The 20,243-nt window shown below is 48.5% G+C and overlaps 1 protein-coding gene across 1 annotated transcript in view; it reads left to right on the top strand.

The window, feature by feature from the left end:
• The window catches only part of LOC134929558 (ATP-dependent translocase ABCB1-like), a 279,814-nt gene that overhangs the window by 92,760 nt on the left and 166,811 nt on the right, over nucleotides 1–20,243 (top strand). The window contains exons 13-14 of the mRNA XM_063925152.1: nucleotides 12,803–12,903; nucleotides 13,065–13,205. Coding sequence (XP_063781222.1) covers nucleotides 12,803–12,903; nucleotides 13,065–13,205 — 242 coding nt within the window. The remainder of the gene's footprint in view (nucleotides 1–12,802; nucleotides 12,904–13,064; nucleotides 13,206–20,243) is intronic.

Here is a 20,243-nt window from a genome sequence, read left to right as displayed (position 1 = left end):
GATTCTAAATATTCCAAATTCGCAGCTGATCCCGACAACAAGTCTCCTGTGCTTAGGGATGATTCTGGACACAGTCCAGAAAAAGGTGTTTCTCCCGGAAGAGAAAGCCAGGGAGTTATCCGAGCTAGTCAGGAACCTCCTAAAATCAGTGCATCATTGCACAAGGGCCATGGTAAAAAAATGGTGACTTCCTTCGAAGCAATTCCAGTCGGCAGATTTCATGCAAGAACTTTTCAGTGGGATCTGCTGGACAAATGGTCCGGATCGCATCTTCAGATGCATCAGCGGATAACCCTATATCCAAGGACAAGGGTGTCTCTCCTGTGGTGGTTACAGAGTGCTCATCTTCTAGAGGGCCGCAGATTCGGCATTCAGTTTTGGATGTTGGTGACCACGGAGGCCAGCCCGAGAGGCTGGGGAGCAGTCACACAAGGAAAAAATTTCCAGGGAGTGTGATCAAGTCTGGAGACTTTTCTCCACATAAATATAGCTAAGGGTAAATTTATAATGCTCTAAGCTTAGCAAGACCTCTGCTTCAAGGTCAGCCGGTATTGATCCAGTGGGATAAAACATCACGGCAGTCGCCCACGTAAATAGACAGGGCGGCACAAGAAGCAGGAGGGCAGTGGCAAAAACTGCAAGGACTTTTCGCTGGGCGGAAAATCATGTGATAGCACTGTCAGCAGTGTTTCATTCCGGGAATGGAAACTGGGAAGCAGACTTCCTCAGTAGGCACGACCTCCACCCGGCAGAGTGGGAACTTCATGGGGAAGTTTTCCACATGATTGTAAACCGTTGGGAATTACCAAAGGTGGACATGATGGCGTCCCGTCTGAACAAAAAACGGGACAGGTATTGCGCCAGGTTAAGAGACCCTCAGGCAATAGCTGTGGACGTTCTGGTAACACCGTGGGTGTACCAGTCGGTGTATGTGTTCCATCCTCTGCTTTTCATACCTAAGGTACTGAGAATTATAAGACGTAGAGGAGTAAGAACTATACTCATGGCTCCGGATTGGCCAAGAAGGACTTGGTACCCGGAACTTCAAGAGATGCTCACAGAGGACTTATGGCCTCTGCCGCTAAGAAGGGACTTGTTTCAGCAAGTACCATGTCTGTTCCAAGACTTACCGCAGCTGCGTTTGACGGCATGGCGGTGGAACGCCGGATCCTAAGGGAAAAGGCATTCAGGAAGAGGTCATTCCTACCCTGGTCAAAGCCAGAAAGGAGGTGACCGCACAACATTATCACCACATGTGGCGAAAATATGTTGCGTGGTGTGAGGCCAGGAAGGCCCCACGAAGAAATTTCAACTCGGTCGATTCCTGCATTTCCTGCAAACAGGAGTGTCTATGGGCCTCAAATTGGGGTCCATTAAGGTTCAAATTTCGGCCCTGTCGATTTTTCTTCCAGAAAGAATTGGCTTCAGTTCCTGAAGTCCAGAAGTTTGTCAAGGGAGTATTGCATATACAACCCCCTTTTGTGCCTCCAGTGGCACTGTGGGATCTCAACGTAGTTCTGGGATTCCTCAAAACACATTGGTTTAAAACCAGTCAAATCTGTGGATTTGAAGCATCTCACATGAAAAGTGAACATGCTCTTGGACCTGGCCTGGACCAGGCGAGTGTCAAATTGGTGGTTTTTTTCTCAAAAAAGCCCATATCTGTTTGTCCATTCGGACAGGGCAGAGCTGCGGACTCGTCCCCAGTTCTCTCCCTAAGGTGGTGTCAGTGTTTCACCTGAACCAGCTTATTGTGGTGTCTTGCGCCTACTAGGGACTTGGAGGACTCCAAGTTGCTAGATGTGGTCAGGGCCCTGAAAATATAGGTTCCAGGACGGCTGGAGTCAGGAAAACTGACTTGCTGTTATCCTGTATGCACCCAACAAACTGGGTGCTCTTGCTTCTAAGCAGACTTTTGCTAGTTGGATGTGTAATACAATTCAGCTTGCACATTCTGTGGCAGGCCTGCCACAGCCAAAATATGTAAATGCCCATTCCACAAGGAAGGTGGGCTCATCTTGGGCGGCTGCCCGAGGGGTCTCGGCTTTACAACTTTGCCGAGCGGCTATTTAGTCAGGGGCAAACACGTTTGTAAAATCCTACAAATTTGATACCCTGGCTAAGGAGGACCTGGAGTTCTCTCATTCGGTGCTGCAGAGTCATCCGCACTCTCCCGCCCGTTTGGGAGCTTTGGTATAATCCCCATGGTCCTTTCAGGAACCCCAGCATCCACTAGGACGATAGAGAAAATAAGAATTTACTTACCGATAATTCTATTTCTCGGAGTCCGTAGTGGATGCTGGGCGCCCATCCCAAGTGCGGATTATCTGCATTATTTGTACATAGTTACAAAAATCGGGTTATTATTTGTTGTGAGCCATCTTTTCAGAGGCTCCGCTGTTATCATACTGTTAACTGGGTTCAGATCACAGGTTGTACAGTGTGATTGGTGTGGCTGGTATGAGTCTTACCCGGGATTCATAAATCCTTCCTTATTGTGTACGCTCGTCCGGGCACAGTATCCTAACTGAGGCTTGGAGGAGGGTCATAGGGGGAGGAGCCAGTGCACACCACCTGATCCTAAAGCTTTACTTTTTGTGCCCTGTCTCCTGCGGAGCCGCTATTCCCCATGGTCCTTTCAGGAACCCCAGCATCCACTACGGACTCCGAGAAATAGAATTATCGGTAAGTAAATTCTTATTTTTTACCCCTCCTCTGTCCTCAACCCTAACCCGTCTGAGGTGGCGACTAGAGCTAAGATTCGGTGGTGTCGACTAGGGCTAAGACTGGGGGGTGGCAGCTAAGGCTAAGAGTCGGGGGTGGCGGCTACGGCTAAATCCCCCTCTATTGCCTAATCCCCCTTCTTCGGGCCCTAAATCAAGTATTGACCCCGATACTTACCTTTAGCATGTCGGCGGTCGGGACTGAAACATTACTTTTGAAAACAATGGAACATTACAATTGACTTACAGGCAATTATGCAAAGAGATCATGTATTAACTATACATCAGACTATTGTTACTATTTGGCCATTGTTTATGAATATGAGGGCATTGGCGGCACTATTCCATTGGATTCTATGGCAGGTTTCTAATTTTGCCTTATCAGTCAGAAAACAAAATGGGGTAGATTTACTAAAGCTTCTAGAAATGAAAAGGGCTGCTGCTGCTTTTAGCAACCAATCAGATTCTAGCTATCATTTTCTAGGATGCAATAAAGAAATTATAGACATAAGCTGATTGGTTGCCATAGGCAATGCCACCACATTTTTTAGAAGCTTTAGTAAATCTACCCCTAAGGGTTATATGCAATTGCGGTCGAATTCCCGAAATTGGCGAAAAACTGGACTTTTTCGGCAAAAAAAAAAAAAGGTCAATGCAATTCAGTACTTTCCGGCAAAAAAACGGACTTTCAAAATTCGACTTTTTGAAATTCGACTTTTGTCAAATTCGACTTTTCTGCAATGATACAAGTGCTGCAATTCGACCAAAGTATATTCAATTGAAGTTTGGAAATTCGACAACAGTGCTTTTAGACAGTAAATTCGTCATTATCAATCCGCCACACTTTGGTGGGTGAAACTAATAAAAAAAATTTAAAACATGTTTTTTTGGGTGGTTTTTTTTTTGGTAATAGCATTTCTCTGACGTCCTAAGTGGATGCTGGGACTCCGTAAGGACCATGGGAATAGCGGCTCCGCAGGAGACAGGGCACAAAAAAAGTAAAAGCTTTGTCACTAGGTGGTGTGCACTGGCTCCTCCCCCTATGACCCTCCTCCAAGCCTCAGTTAGGTTTTTGTGCCCGGCCGAGAAGGGTGCAATCTAGGTGGCTCTCCTGAGCTGCTTAGAGTAAAAGTTATGTTAGGTTTTTTATTTTCAGTGAGTCCTGCTGGCAACAGGCTCACTGCAACGTGGGACTAAGGGGAGAAGAAGCGAACTCACCTGCGTGCAGAGTGGATTGGGCTTCTTAGGCTACTGGACATTAGCTCCAGAGGGACGATCACAGGCCCAGCTTGGATGGGTCCCGGAGCCGCGCCGCCGGCCCCCTTACAGATGCTGAAGAATGAAGAGGTCCAGAAATCGGCGGCAGAAGACATCCCTGTCTTCATTAAGGTAGCGCACAGCACTGCAGCTGTGCGCCATTGCTCTCAGCACACTTCACACTGCGGTCACTGAGGGTGCAGGGCGCTGGGGGGGGGGGGCGCCCTGGGCAGCAATGAAATTACCTTTGGTGGCCAAAAATACATCACATATAGCCCCTGGGCTATATGGATGTATTTAACCCCTGCCAGATTTCCAGTAAAAAGCGGGAGAAGAGCCCGCCGAGAAGGGGGCGGGGCCTATCTCCTCAGCACACAGCGCCATTTTTCCCACACAGCTCTGCTGGTAGGAAGGCTCCCAGACTCTCCCCTGCACTGCACTACAGAAACAGGGTAAAACAGAGAGGGGGGGCACTTATTTGGCTATATTTATATATATATAAAGCTGCTATAGGGGATAGACACTTATCATAAGGTTGTCCCTGTACAATTATAGCGTTTTTGGTGTGTGCTGGCAAACTCTCCCTCTGTCTCCCCAAAGGGCTAGTGGGGTCCTGTCTTCTATCAGAGCATTCCCTGTGTGTGTGCTGTGTGTCGGTACGTGTGTGTCGACATGTATGAGGACGAGATTGGTGTGGAGGCGGAGCAATTGCCTGTAATGGTGATGTCACCCCCTAGGGAGTCGACACCGGAATAGATGGCCTTATTTATGGAATTACGCGATAGTGTCAGCACGTTACAAAAGTCGGTTGACGACATGAGACGGCCGGCAAACCAGTTAATACCTGTCCAGGCGTCTCAAACACCGTCAGGGGCTTTAAAGCGCCCATTACCTCAGTCGGTCGACACAGACACCGACACGGACACTGACTCCAGTGTCGACGGTGAGGAAACATGCGTTTTTTCCAGTAGGGCCACACGTTACATGATCACGGCAATGAAGGAGGTTTTGCATATTTCTGATACTACAAGTACCACAAAGAAGGGTATTATGTGGGGTGTGAAAAAACTACCTGTAGTTTTTCCTGAATCAGATGAATTAAATGAAGTGTGTGATGAAGCGTGGGTTACCCCCGATAAAAAAACTGCTAATTTCAAAGAAGTTATTGGCATTATACCCTTTCCCGCCAGAGGTTAGGGCGCTCTGGGAAACACCCCCTAGGGTAGATAAGGCGCTCACACGCTTATCAAAACAAGTGGCGTTACCGTCTCCTGATACGGCCGCCCTCAAGGAGCCAGCTGATAGAAGGCTGGAAAATATCCTAAAAAATATATACACACATACTGGTGTTATACTGCGACCAGCTATCGCATCAGCCTGGATGTGCAGTGCTGGGGTGGCTTGGTCGGAGTCCCTGACTGAAAATATTGATACCCTGGATAGGGACAATATTTTATTAACTATAGAGCATTTAAAGGATGCATTTCTTTATATGCGAGATGCACAGAGGGATATTTGCACTCTGGCATCAAGGGTAAGTGCGCTGTCCATTTCTGCCAGAAGAAGTTTATGGACGCGACAGTGGTCAGGTGATGCGGATTCCAAGCGGCATATGGAAGTTTTGCCGTATAAAGGGGAGGAATTATTTGGGGTCGGTCTATCGGACTTGGTGGCCACGGCAACAGCCGGAAAATCCACCTTTTTACCTCAGGTCACCTCCCAGCAGAAAAAGACACTGTCTTTTCAGCCTCAGTCCTTTCGTTCCCATAAGAGCAAGCGGGCAAAAGGCCAGTCATATCTGCCACGAGGCAAAGGAAAGGGTAAGAGACTGCAGCAAGCAGCTTCTTCCCAGGAGCAGAAGCCCTCCCCCGCTTCTGCCAAGGCATCAGCATGACGCTGGGGCCTTACAAGCGGACTCAGGTCCGGTGGGGGGTCGTCTCAAGAGTTTCAGCGCGCAGTGGGCTCACTCGCAAGTGGACCCCTGGATCCTGCAGGTTGTATCACAGGGGTACAGATTGGAATTCGAGACGTCTCCTCCTCGCAGGTTCCTGAAGTCTGCTTTACCAACGTCTCCCTCCGACAGGGCGACGGTGTTGGATGCCATTCACAAGCTGTATTCCCAGCAGGTGATAGTCAAGGTACCCCTCCTACAACAAGGAAAGGGGTATTATTCCACGCTGTTTGTGGTGCCGAAGCCGGACGGCTCGGTGAGACCTATTCTAAATCTGAAGTCTTTGAACACTTACATACAAAGGTTCAAGTTCAAGATGGAGTCACTCAGAGCAGTGATAGCGAATCTGGAAGAGGGGGACTTTATGGTGTCCTTGGACATCAAGGATGCTTACCTTCATGTCCCAATTTGCCCTTCACACCAAGGGTACCTCAGGTTCGTGGTACAAAACTGTCACTATCCGTTTCAGACGCTGCCGTTTGGATTGTCCACGGCACCCCGGGTCTTTACCAAGGTGATGGCCGAAATGATGATTCTTCTTCGAAGAAAAGGCGTATTAATTATCCCTTACTTGGACGATCTCCTGATAAGGGCAAGGTCCAGAGAACAGAGGTCGGAGTAGCACTGTCCCAAGTAGTGCTACAACAGCACGGGTGGATTCTAAATATTCCAAAATCGCAGCTGATCCCGACGACACGTCTGCTGTTCCTAGGGATGATTCTGGACACAGTTCAGAAAAAGGTGTTTCTTCCGGAGGAGAAAGCCAGGGAGTTATCCGAGCTAGTCAGGAACCTCCTAAAACCAGGAAAAGTGTCAGTGCATCAATGCACAAGAGTCCTGGGAAAAATGGTGGCTTCTTACGAAGCGATTCCATTCGGCAGATTCCACGCAAGAACTTTTCAGTGGGATCTGCTGGACAAATGGTCCGGATCGCATCTGCAGATGCATCAGCGGATAGCCCTGTCTCCAAGGACAAGGGTGTCTCTTCTGTGGTGGTTGCAGAGTGCTCATCTTTTAGAGGGCCGCAGATTCGGCATTCAGGACTGGGTCCTGGTGACCACGGATGCCAGCCTGAGAGGCTGGGGAGCAGTCACACAGGGAAGAAACTTCCAGGGCGTGTGGTCAAGCCTGGAGACGTCTCTTCACATAAATATACTGGAGCTAAGGGCAATTTACAATGCTCTAAGCCTAGCAAGACCTCTGCTTCAGGGTCAGCCGGTGTTGATCCAGTCGGACAACATCACGGCGGTCGCCCATGTAAACAGGCAGGGCGGCACAAGAAGCAGGAGGGCAATGGCAGAAGCTGCAAGGATTCTTCGCTGGGCGGAAAATCATGTGATAGCACTGTCAGCAGTATTCATTCCGGGAGTGGACAACTGGGAAGCAGACTTCCTCAGCAGGCACGACCTCCACCCGGGAGAGTGGGGACTTCATCCGGAAGTCTTCCACATGATTGTGAACCGTTGGGAAAAACCAAAGGTGGACATGATGGCGTCCCGCCTCAACAAGAAACTAGACAGGTATTGCGCCAGGTCAAGAGACCCTCAGGCAATAGCTGTGGACGCACTGGTAACACCATGGGTGTACCAGTCAGTGTATGTGTTCCCTCCTCTGCCTCTCATACCCAAGGTGCTGAGAATTATAAGGCGAAGGGGAGTAAGAACGATTCTCGTGGCTCCGGATTGGCCATGAAGGACTTGGTACCCGGAACTTCAAGAGATGCTCACGGAGGATCCGTGGCCTCTACCTCTAAGAAGGGACCTGCTTCTGCAGGGACCCTGTCTGTTCCAAGACTTACCGCGGCTGCGTTTGACGGCATGGCGGTTGAACGCCGGATCCTGAAGGAAAAAGGCATTCCGGAGGAAGTCATCCCTACCCTGATCAAAGCCAGGAAGGATGTGACCGCACAGCATTATCACCGCATTTGGAAAAAATATGTTGCGTGGTGTGAGGCCAGGAGGGCCCCGACGGAGGAATTTCAACTGGGTCGATTCCTGCATTTCCTGCAAACAGGATTGTCTATGGGCCTCAAATTGGGGTCCATTAAGGTTCAAATTTCGGCCCTGTCGATTTTCTTCCAGAAAGAATTGGCTTCAGTTCCTGAAGTCCAGACGTTTGTCAAAGGAGTACTACATATACAGCCCCCGGTTGTGCCTCCAGTGGCACCGTGGGATCTCAATGTAGTTTTGGAATTCCTCAAATCCCATTGGTTTGAACCGCTCAAATCTGTGGATTTGAAATATCTCACATGGAAAGTGACCATGCTACTTGCTCTGGCTTCGGCCAGGAGAGTGTCAGAGTTGGCGGCTTTATCCTACAATCCATATCGGATTTTCCATTCGGACAGGGCAGAACTGCGGACTCGTCCTCAGTTTCTCCCTAAGGTGGTGTCAGCGTTTCACCTGAACCAATCTATTGTGGTGCCTGCGGCTACTAGCGACTTGGAGGACTCCAAGTTGTTAGATGTTGTCAGAGCCCTAAAAATATATATTTCAAGGACGGCTGGAGTCAGGAAGTCTGACTCGCTGTTTATACTGTATGCACCCAACAAGCTGGGTGCTCCTGCGACTAAGCAGACGATTGCTCGTTGGATTTGTAGTGCAATTCAGCTTGCGCATTCTGTGGCAGGCCTGCCACAGCCAAAATCTGTAAATGTTCACTCCACAAGGAAGGTGGGCTCATCTTGGGCGGCTGCCCGAGGGGTCTTGGCATTACAACTCTGCCGAGCAGCTACGTGGTCAGGGGAGAACACGTTTGTAAAATTCTACAAATTTGATACCCTGGCTACGGAGGACCTGGAGTTCTCTCATTCGGTGTTGCAGAGTCATCCGCACTCTCCCGCCCGTTTGGGAGCTTTGGTATAATCCCCATGGTCCTTACGGAGTCCCAGCATCCACTTAGGACGTCAGAGAAAATAAGAATTTACTTACCGATAATTCTATTTCTCGTAGTCCGTAGTGGATGCTGGGCGCCCATCCCAAGTGCGGATTGTCTGCAATACTTGTACATAGTTATTGTTACAAAAATCGGGTTATTCTTGTTGGAAGACATCTTTTCAGAGGCTCCTCTGTTATCATGCTGTTAACTGGGTTCAGATCACAAGTTGTACAGTGTGATTGGTGTGGCTGGTATGAGTCTTACCCGGGATTCAAAATCCTTCCTTATTGTGTACGCTCGTCCGGGCACAGTATCCTAACTGAGGCTTGGAGGAGGGTCATAGGGGGAGGAGCCAGTGCACAACACCTAGTGACAAAGCTTTTACTTTTTTTGTGCCCTGTCTCCTGCGGAGCCGCTATTCCCATGGTCCTTACGGAGTCCCAGCATCCACTACGGACTACGAGAAATAGAATTATCGGTAAGTAAATTCTTATTATCTATTTATATTAGAAGGGATTAGGTACTTGGTTTGTCTTTTTTGGAGGCACAAGTATTATTTATATATTTTTAAAAATATATTTTTTTATTTTTTACATGGAATGGTAAAATCCCTGAAAAAAATGGCGTGGGGTCCCCCCTCCAAAGCATAACCAGCCTCGGGTTCTTCGAGCCGGTCCTGGTTCTAAAAATCCGGGGGGAAAATTGACAGGGGATCCCCCGTATTTTTAAAACCAGCACCGGGCTCTGCGCCTGGTGCTGGTGCAAAAAATACGGGGGACAAAAAGAGTAGGGGTCCCCCGTATTTTATACACCAGCATCGGGCTCCACTAGCTATACAGATAATGCCACAGCCGGGGGTCACTTTTATACAGTGCCCTGCGGCCGTGGCATTAAATATCCAACTAGTCACCCCTGGCCGGGGTACCCTGGGGGAGTGGGGACCCCTTCAATCAAGGGGTCCCCCCACCCAGCCACCCAAGGGCCAGGGGTGAAGCCCGAGGCTGTCGTCCCCCCCCCCCCCCATCCAAGGGCTGCGGATGGGAAGCTGATAGCCTTGAGAAAAATGTCAGAATATTGTTTTTTTCCAGTAGTACTACAAGTCCCAGCAAGCCTCCCCCGCAAGCTGGTACTTGGAGAACCACAAGTACCAGCATGTGGGAGAAAAACGGGCCCGCTGGTACCTGTAGTACTACTGAAAAAAAAATACCCAAATAAAAACAGGACACAGACACCGTGACAAGTACAACTTTATTACACACTGCCGACACACACATACTTACCTATGTTGACACGCCGACTGCCACAGCCTCCGACGATCCGAGGGTACCTGTGAAAAAAATTATACTCACCTGCCAGTGTCCAGAGATAAATCCACATCCAGAGATAAAATCCTCGTACTTTGCAAAAAAATAAACTGACAAACCCGGACCAGCGGACTGAAAGGGGTCCCATGTTGACACATGGGACCCCTTTCCCCGAATGCAGAGACCTCTCCATGACAGCTGTCACCGAAAGGTCTCTTCAGCCAATCAGCGAGTGCAACGTCCTTGCACTCTGCTGATTGGCTCTGTGCGCGTCTGAGCTGTCAGCGCATCGCACAGCTCCCTCCATTATATTCAATGGTGGGAACTTTGCGGCTAGCGGTGACCGCGGGTAACCCCCCCGCTGACGGCAAAGTTCCCACCATTGAAAGTAATGGAGGGAGCTGTGCGATGCGCTGTCTGAGCTCAGACAGCGCACAGCCAATCAGGTGAGCGCCACGTAGTAGCGCTTCCTGATTGGCTGAAGCGACCTCAGTGACAGGAGTCACGTGGGGTCCCTGCATTCGGGGGAAAGGGGTCCAATGTGTCAACATGGGACCCCTTTCAGTCCGCTGGTTCGGGTGTTCGTTTTTTTTTTTTTTTTTTTGCCAAGTACGAGGATTTTATCTCTGGACGTGGATTTATCTCTGGACACTGGCAGGTGAGTATAATTTTTTTCACAGGTACCCTCGGATCGTCGGAGACTGTGGCAGTCGGCGTGTCGGCAGTGTGTAATAAAGTTTTACTTGTCATGGTGTGTGTCTCCTGTTTTTATTTGGGTATTTTTTTTCCAGTAGTACTACAGGTACCAGCGGGCCCGTTTTACTCCCGCATGCTGGTACTTGTGGTTCTCCAAGTACCAGCTTGTGGGGGAGGCTTGCTGGGACTTGTAGTACTACTGGAAAAAAACAATATTCTGACATTTTTCTCAAGGCTATCAGCCTCCCATCCGCAGCCCTTGGATGGGGGGGACAGCCTCGGGCTTCACCCCTGGCCCTTGGGTGGCTGGGGGGGGGACCCCTTGATTGAAGGGGTCCCCACTCCCCCAGGGTACCCTGGCCAGGGGTGACTAGTTGGATATTTAATGCCACGGCCGCAAGGCACTGTATAAAAGTGACCCCCGGCTGTGGCATTATCTGTCCAGCTAGTGGAGCCCGATGCTGGTGTAAAAAATACGGGGGACCCCTACTCTTTTTGTCCCCCGTATTTTTTGCACCAGCACCAGGCGCAGAGCCCGATGCTGGTTTTAAAAATACGGGGGATCCCCTGTCCAATTTTCCCCCGGATTTTTAGAACCAGGACCAGCTCGAAGAGCCCGAGGCTGGTTATGCTTTGGAGGGGGGACTCCCACGCCATTTTTTTCCGGGTTATTCCCATTTTTCCCCGTTTTCTTTAAATCGCGGCAAAATCCGTCAAATCGGCCGTTTTTCGCCCGCGGGACTGTCGAATCCGTTTTCCATTGAATATGGTGAATTTCGGCAACCACTTGCCGAAATTGGACGGCCGAATTGTGTCGAATTTAAAAACGGCGATAATTTGCTGCGATTCGCCGCTAATTGCATATACCCCTATGTGTCTGATTCGGATGGAAGCCTACATTTGCAATCGAAGACTGCATATGGGAATGTCATGGGCATGTAGGCAAACTTTGGTGCTTGATTGGGAAGAGCGGATAGAGATGGGTTCTCCTGTTTTTAGCATGTCTTTTCAACCCAGCATGGGGCGGATGTAAGTCCCTATACTAATAAAAATGGATGTGGCAGTGATGAAACAGTGGGTGGCCCAGCCTTGCCCATGAAGATGGACAGATACTAACTATAGACAAGTGGACACTCGCACTAGCTAACAAACAGGATGCCGTGGCGGACAAGTAGCCATAGATGTCTCTAACACAGAATCAGGCCTCATTAGTACAAGCAAATACTACAGACACAGAAATAGGTTGTTGGAAAATGAATTTTCATAACGTACCATTGTACATATGAAGGGTAAAATGCATTGCATCCTGATGGGAAATGTTGTGCAGTGTGCTACTGTGAGCAGAACACATTTTCATGCGATTAGCGAATTAACAGCAAAGTCATTGTTCTGTACTTCCACCCAGTAAACACCCGCACCCCACCCAAGCCAGAACCACTGGGCTGCTACTTGTAGCCTCTTTACCTGGCTCTTAACCGAATGGGTGATACAGGGTGTCAGTAATTAAAGGTCACCTATTCCAAGCATCCTACAGCAAACACTACTTGTCGGAATGTCGCCAAATGTTCAGTATGTCTTAATGAGTCCATGGGAAGGAACCTCCTGAAAAAAAAAAATTAGTTCCAAAAATCACCACCAGGGGGCGTTTTTCTGCTTGTAAGGTATCAGATATGCAAATTTCCTTTCACAGTTAACCCTCTGATCACTATTTACAGTAAATAACCTCACACCTTTTTTACTCTCATTTGGTATTAAATTTAAAATGAGATTAAATTTACGATAACGTGTGTTAGTGGTGAAATTGTTTTACCAAAATGCGAATTCAGCACCAGAAGCTTTGAAGAGATTTAGGTTGTTAAAAGATCTTGTCCAGTTAGTTTGCTGTGACTTTCCATCCCATTGCCTCATTAAAACATATTGAAAATTTGGTGACATTATGATTTAATACTGCCGTCACTAAAATGTTTTACTGATAATTGTTTCCTCCTTTACAGATCGCCACCGATGCCGTGGAAAACATCCGCACTGTTGTCTCTCTAACACGAGAGAGGAAGTTTGAGGCCATGTATGATGAAAAATTAGTATTGCCCTACAAGTAAGACAGCCTATTACCTGTGCTGTGTACCTATGTTCTTACTGTATCTGTGAAGAGATGCATCAATGAAAGTATTACCATAGGGAACAGGTCTTTTACCAAACATCAAAGTGCTATATAACATAGCTGGAAAGTAAATATATATTTATTTTTATCTCTAGGAATGCCATTAAAAAAGCGCACATCCATGGACTGACCTTCGGGCTTACTCAGGCAATCACTTTCTTCGCCTATGGGGCGTGTTTCCGCTTCGGTGCGTGGCTGGTAGTACATAGACACATGACTATGGAGAATGTATTCCTGTAAGTAAGCGTGAATATCCAATATACAGTAATAACTGTTGTATACTGTATATGCAGACTGCTTTATAGTTCCACCTTGGTAGATGTTAGGATTGTGTTCTAATAAATGTATTTTTGTTGGGTGTAGTATGTGATGCCGGTATACCGACAGCTGGGCGAGCGCAAATGTGCCCTTTGCGTGCTCACTGCGCTCGCCACGCTGAGGGCACAGGGGCCCGCTAAGCGCGCCACGCTATCTATTCTCCCTCCAGGGGGGTTGTAGACGCCCAAGAGGGAGAAAAGCTGTCGGTATGCCGGCGGTCGGGATTCCAGCGCGGTATGGTGGTCGTCGGGAGCCCGGCTGCCGGCAACCTGAAGACCACCCATTTTTGTCATGTTCCCAACTGTCGTTTCTCTGACGTCCTAGTAGATGCTGGTTACTCCATAAGGACCATGGGATATAGACGGGTTCCGCAGGAGACTGGGCACTCTTAAAAGAAAGATTAGGTACTATATCTGGTGTGCACTGGCTCCTCCCTCTATGCCCCTCCTCCAGACCTCAGTTAGTATCTGTGCCCGGCCAGAGCTGGTTGCACTCTAGGGGCTCTCCTGAGCTTCCTAGAAAGAAAGTATTTGTTAGGTTTTTTATTTTCGGTGAGATCTGCTGGCAACAGACTCACTGCTACGAGAAATTCCAGGGGACTGGAAAAGAGCAAACGTAGTCCCACTGCACAAAAGTGGAAGCAAGGAAGAGGCAAACAACTACAGACCAGTGAGTCTTACATCAGTAGTAGGGAAATTGATGGAAACACTCTTAAAAGAAAGAGTTGTAGATTATCTCAAATCCGGCAATTTACTGGATCCCAAACAGCATGGATTCACTGGGGGGAGATCATGTCAAACAAATCTTATTGACTTTTTTGATTGTGTGACTAAAGTGATGGATAAAGGTGGAGCCATGGATATAGCTTACCTAGACTTTAGTAAGGCTTTTGACACAGTTCCACATCGCAGACTGCTAAATAAACTTGAAAGTTTGGGATTGGATATTAGGATTATTGAATGGATAAGATCTTGGTTGAAGGATAGAAAACAGAGAGTTGTGGTAAATGGAGTGCATTCACAGGAGGGAAATGTTACCAGTGGAGTACCCCAGGGATCTGTACTTGGACCAGTGCTTTTTAATATCTTTATTGGTGACATTGCAAATGGCATTAAAGGGAAAGTATGCCTTTTTGCAGATGACACAAAGGTATGCAACAGGGTAGACACACCAGCTGGGGTAAAACAAATGATTGAGGATCTAGGTAGACTAGAGGAATGGTCAAGAGTCTGGCAATTACAGTTTAATGCCAAAAAATGCAAAATCATGCACTTGGGTCTCAAAAATCCTAAAGCTAAATACAGTATTAATGGCACTATACTGGAAACTTCTGAGGAGGAAAGGGATCTAGGAGTCACTATTTCAGATGACTTAAAAGCAGGTAAGCAATGTAACAGGGCAATGAGGAAGGCTAGTCAGATGCTTGGCTGCACTGGGAGAGGAATCAGCAGCAGAAAGAAAGAAGTAATAATGCCACTGTATAGGTCATTGTTACGGCCTCATCTAGAATACTGTATTCAGTTCTGGAGGCCATATCTTCAAAAGGATATTAATACATTAGAAACTGTACAAAGGTAGGCAACTAAAATGGTGCATGGCCTACATCACAAAACATACCCAGACAGACTAAGAAATCTCAATATGTATAGTTTGGAGCAGAGAAGGGAAAGGGGGGACATGATAGAAACTTTCAAATATATGAAGGGTTTTAACAAAGTCCAGGAGGGAAACATTCTCCAAATGAAGAGAAGCAATAGGACACGAGGACATGCACTGAGACTGGAGGGGGGGAGGTTCAGGGGAAATTTGAGGAAAAATTATTTCACAGAAAGGGTAGTGGACAAGTGGAATAGCCTCCCATCAGAGGTTGTAGAGGCTAAGACAGTAGAGCAATTTAAACATGCATGGGATAGACATAAGGATATCATTACAAAGAAATAAGGCTCAAATAAGGTTAGTGATAAAAAAAACAATATAAAAAAATAAATAAATAAGGGGCAGACTAGATGGGCCAAGTGGTTCTTATCTGCCGACAAATTCTATGTTTCTATGTTACGAGGGACTGAGGGGAGAGAAGCGAACCTACCTGCGTGCAGCTAGCTTGGGCTTCTTAGGCTACTGGACACCATTAGCTCCAGAGGGATCGAACACAGGCCCAGCCTCGGTCGTCCAGTCCCGGAGCCGCGCCGCCGCCCCCCTTGCAGAGACAGAAGACAGAAGGCGAAGTTGAAAATCGGCGGCTGAAGACTCCGGTCATCATTAAGGTAGTGCACAGCACTGCAGCTGTGCGCCATTGCTCCCTCTGCACACCACACACTCCGGTCACTGATGGGTGCAGGGCGCTGGGAGGGGCGCCCTGGGCAGCAATTAGAGTACCTTACATGGCAAACAGCACATAATACAGTTTTAATAAGCTGTATATGTGCACTAACCCCCGCCATTATACATACAAAACGTGGGAGAAGCCCGCTGATGAAGGGGCGGGGCTATCTTCCTCAGCACACCGGCGCCATTTTCTCTTCACAGCTCCGCTGGAAGGACGCTCCCCAGACTCTCCCCTGCAGTTCCATACGTCTAGGGTAAAAAAAAGAGGGGGGGGGCACATAAATTTAGGCGCATAACTGTGTATATAAGCTGCAATAGGGGAAAAATCACTCTGTTTAGTGTGCATCCCTGCATTATATAGCGCTGTGGTGTGTGCTGGCATACTCTCTCTCTGTCTCCCCAAAGGACTTGGTGGGGTCCTGTCCTCAGTCATAGCATTCCCTGTGCGTGTGCGGTGTGTCGGTACGGCTGTGTCGACATGTTTGATGAGGAAACTTATGTGGAGGCGGAATAAGTGTGATGTCACCCCCTGCGGGGTCGACACCAGAGTGGGTGGATATGTGGAAGTCAGGTATTAACGACAGTGTCAACTCCTTGCATAAAAGGTTCGATGACATAACAGCTGTGGGACAGCCGGCTTCTCAGCCCAGGCGTCTCAAAGGCCATTAGGGGCTCAAAAACGCCCGCTACCTCAGATGGCAGACACAGATGTCGACACGGAGTCTGACTCCAGTGTCGACGAGGACGAGCCTAATGTACAATCCACAAGGGCCATCCGTTGCATGATTACGGCAATGAAAAATGTGTTGCACATTTCTGACATTAACCCAGGTACCACTAAAAAGGGTATTCTGTTTGGGGAGAAAAAGCAACCAGTGGTTTTTCCCCTATCAGTGTGTGAAGAAGCGTGGGGTTCCCCCGATAAGAAATTAGTGATTTCTAAAAAGTTACTGATGGCGTACCCTTTCCCGCCAGAGGACAGGCTACGTTGGGAGACAAGAAGTCTCAAAAGTTTCTTTCCCCAAGCTGTCCGCCTGCTGAACTCCTGAACATTGACTGACTAGACGTACATGTAACTAACTTGTGTCCCTATGGTATACCTATCTGTGTAACTTTACTTGCCCCCCCCCCCCCACACACACACACACACACACACACACACACACACACACACACACACACACACCTGCTTACCTGTTACCTACTTGGCTGTTGTATAGCAAACCGAAGACAAATTCCTAGTATACGTAAGTATACCTGGCCAATAAAGCTGATTCTGATTCTGATCCCCTAGGGTGGATAAAGCGCTCACACGCTTGTCAAAAAAGGTGGCACTGCTGTCTCAGGATACGGCCGCCTTAAAGGAGCCTGCTGATAGAAAGCAGGAGGCTATCCTGAAGTCTGTATATACACACTCAGGTACTATACTGAGACCTGCAATTGCTTCAGCATGGATGTGTAGTGCTGCAGCAGCTTGGTCCGATACCCTGTCAGATAATATTGATACCCTAGACAGGGATACTATTTTGCTAACCATAGAGCATATTAAGGATGTTGTCTTATATATGAGAGATGCACAGAGGGATTTTTGCCGGCTGGCATCTAGAATTAATGCAATGTCCATTTCTGTCAGAAGAGTATTATGGACTCGGCAGTGGACAGGTGATGCTGATTCTAAAAGGCACATGGAGGTTTTGCCTTATAAGGATGAGGAATTGTTTTGGGATGGTCTCTCGGACCTAGTATCCACAGCGACTGCTGGGAAGTCGACATTCTTACCTCAGGTTTCCTCACAGCCTAAGAAAGCACCGTATTATCAGGTACAGTCCTTTCGGCCACAAAATGGCAAGCGGGTCAGAGGCGCTTCCTTTCTGCCCAGAGGCAGGGGAAGAGGGAAAAAGCTGCACCAGACAGCCAGTTCCCAGGAACAAAAATTCTCCCCCGCTTCCTCTAAGTCCACCGCATGACGCTGGGGCTCCACAGGCGGAGCAAGGTGCGGTGGGGGACGCGTCTCCGGAACTTCAGCGACCAATGGGTTTGCTCACAGGTGGATCCCTGGGTTCTGCAAGTGGTATCTCAGGGATACAAGCTGGAGTTCGAGGCCGTTCCTCCTCGCCGTTACCTCAAATCTGCCTTGCCGGCTGCTCCCAAAGAAAGGGAGGTAGTACTGGACGCTATTCACAAGCTGTACCTCCAGCAGGTGATAATCAAGGTGCCCCCCCTTCAACAGGGGCAGGGTTACTATTCCACAATATTTGTGGTACCGCAACCAGACGGTTCGGTAAGACCCATCCTAAATTTAAAATCCTTGAACAATTATATAAGGAAGTTCAAGTTCAAGATGTAATCGCTCAGGGCGGTTATTGCAAGCCTGGAAGAGGGGGATTTTATGGTGTCATTGGACATCAAGGATGCATACCTGCATGTCCCCATTTACCCACCTCACCAGGAGTACCTCAGGTTTGTGGTACAGGACTGTCATTACCAATTCCAGACGTTGCTGTTTGGTCTGTCCACGTCACCGAGGGTATTTACCAAGGTAATGGCCGAAATGATGATACTCCTTCGAAAGAAGGGAGTTATAATTATCCCGTACTTGGACGATCTCCTGATAAAGGCGAGGTCCAAGGAGCGGTTGCTAGTCAGCGTGGCACTATCTCAGGAAGTGCTGCATCAGCACGGCTGGATTCTGAATATCCCAAAGTCGCAGCTGATTCCTGAATATCCCAAAGTCGCAGCTGATTCCTGCGACACGTCTGCTGTTCCTGGGTATGATTCTGGACACAGAACAGAAGCAGGCGTTTCTCCCGGAGGAGAAGGCCCAGGAATTATCATCTCTGGTCAGGGACCTCCTGAAACCAAAACAGGTGTCGGTGCATCACTGCACGCGAATCCTGGGAAAGATGGTAGCTTCTTACGAAGCGATTCCCTTCGGCAGGTTCCATGCGAGGATCTTCCAGTGGGATCTATTGGACAAGTGGTTCGGATTGCATCTTCAGATGCATCCGTTGATCACCCTGTCCCCAAGGGCCAGGGTGTCTCTGCTGTGGTGGCTGCAGAGTGCTCATCTTCTCGAAGGCCGCAGATTCGGCATACAGGTCTGGGTCCTGGTGACCACGGATGCAAGCCTCCGAGGTTGGGGGGCAGTCACTCAGGGAAGAAACTTCCAAGGACAATGGTCGAGTCAGGAAACTTCCCTACACATAAATATTCTGGAACTACGGGCTATTTACAATGCCCTGAGTCTAGCAGAATCCCTGCTTCAAGACCAACCGGTGCTGATTCAGTCAGACAACATCACGGCAGTCGCCGATGTAAATCGACAGGGCGGCACAAGAAGCAGGATGGCAATGGCAGAAGCCACAAGGATTCTTCGATGGGTGGAGAATCACGTGATAGCACTGTCAGCAGTGTTCATTCCGGGAGTGGACAACTGGGAAGCAGACTTCCTCAGCAGACACGACCTCCACCCGGGAGAGTGGGGACTTCATCCGTAAGTCTTCAAGATGATTGTACACCGGTGGAAACGACCACAGGTGGACATGATGGCGTCCCGCCTCAACAAAAAGCTAAAAAGATATTGCGCCAGGTCAAGGGACCCTCAGGCGATAGCTGTGGACGCTCTAGTGACACCGTGGGTGTACCAGTCGGTGTATGTGTTCCCTCCTCTTCCTCTCATACCCAAGGTACTGAGGATAGTAAGAAAGAGAGCAGTAAGGACAATACTCATCGTTCCGGATTGGCCAAGAAGAACTTGGTACCCAGAACTACAAGAAATGATCTCAGAGGACCCATGGCCTCTGCCCCTCAGACAGGACCTGCTACAGCAGGGGCCCTCTCTGTTCCAAGACTTACCGCGGCTGCGTTTGACGGCATGGCGGTTGAACGCCGGATCCTAGCGAAGAAGGGCATTCCAGATGAAGTCATTCCTACGCTGATAAAAGCTAGGAAGGATGTGACAGCAAAACATTATCATCGCATATGGCGAAAATATGTTGCTTGGTGTGAGGCCAGGAGGGCCCCAACGGAAGAATTTCAGCTGGGTCGATTTCTGCACTTCCTACAGGCAGGAGTGACTATGGGCCTAAAATTGGGATCCATAAAAGTCCAGATTTCGGCCCTGTCTATTTTCTTTCAGAAAGAACTGGCTTTACTGCCTGAAGTTCAGACGTTTGTTAAGGGAGTGCTGCATATTCAGCCTCCTTTTGTGCCTCCAGTGGCACCTTGGGATCTCAACGTGGTGTTGGAGTTCCTAAAATCACATTGGTTTGAGCCACTTAAGACCGTGGAGTTAAAATATCTCACGTGGAAGGTGGTCATGTTGTTGGCCTTGGCTTCGGCCAAGCGGTGTCAGAATTAGCGGCTTTGTCGTGTAAAAGCCCATATCTGATTTTCCATATGGACAGGGCAGAACTGAGGACTCGTCCCCAGTTTCTCCCTAAGGTGGTATCAGCGTTTCATTTGAACCAACCTATTGTGGTGCCTGCGGCTACTCGGGACTTGGAGGATTCCAAGTTACTGGACGTAGTCAGGGCCCTGAAAATCTATGTTTCCAGGACAGCTAGTCAGAAAGACTGACTCGCTATTTATCCTGCATGCACCCAACAAGCTGGGTGCTCCTGCTTTGAAGC

Source organism: Pseudophryne corroboree, chromosome 5 (genome assembly GCF_028390025.1).
Source record: "Pseudophryne corroboree isolate aPseCor3 chromosome 5, aPseCor3.hap2, whole genome shotgun sequence".
NCBI classification, from domain to species: domain Eukaryota; kingdom Metazoa; phylum Chordata; class Amphibia; order Anura; family Myobatrachidae; genus Pseudophryne; species Pseudophryne corroboree.
The sequence above is the reverse complement of the archived record's forward strand: the minus strand, read 5'-3'. Positions and strand labels throughout refer to the sequence as shown.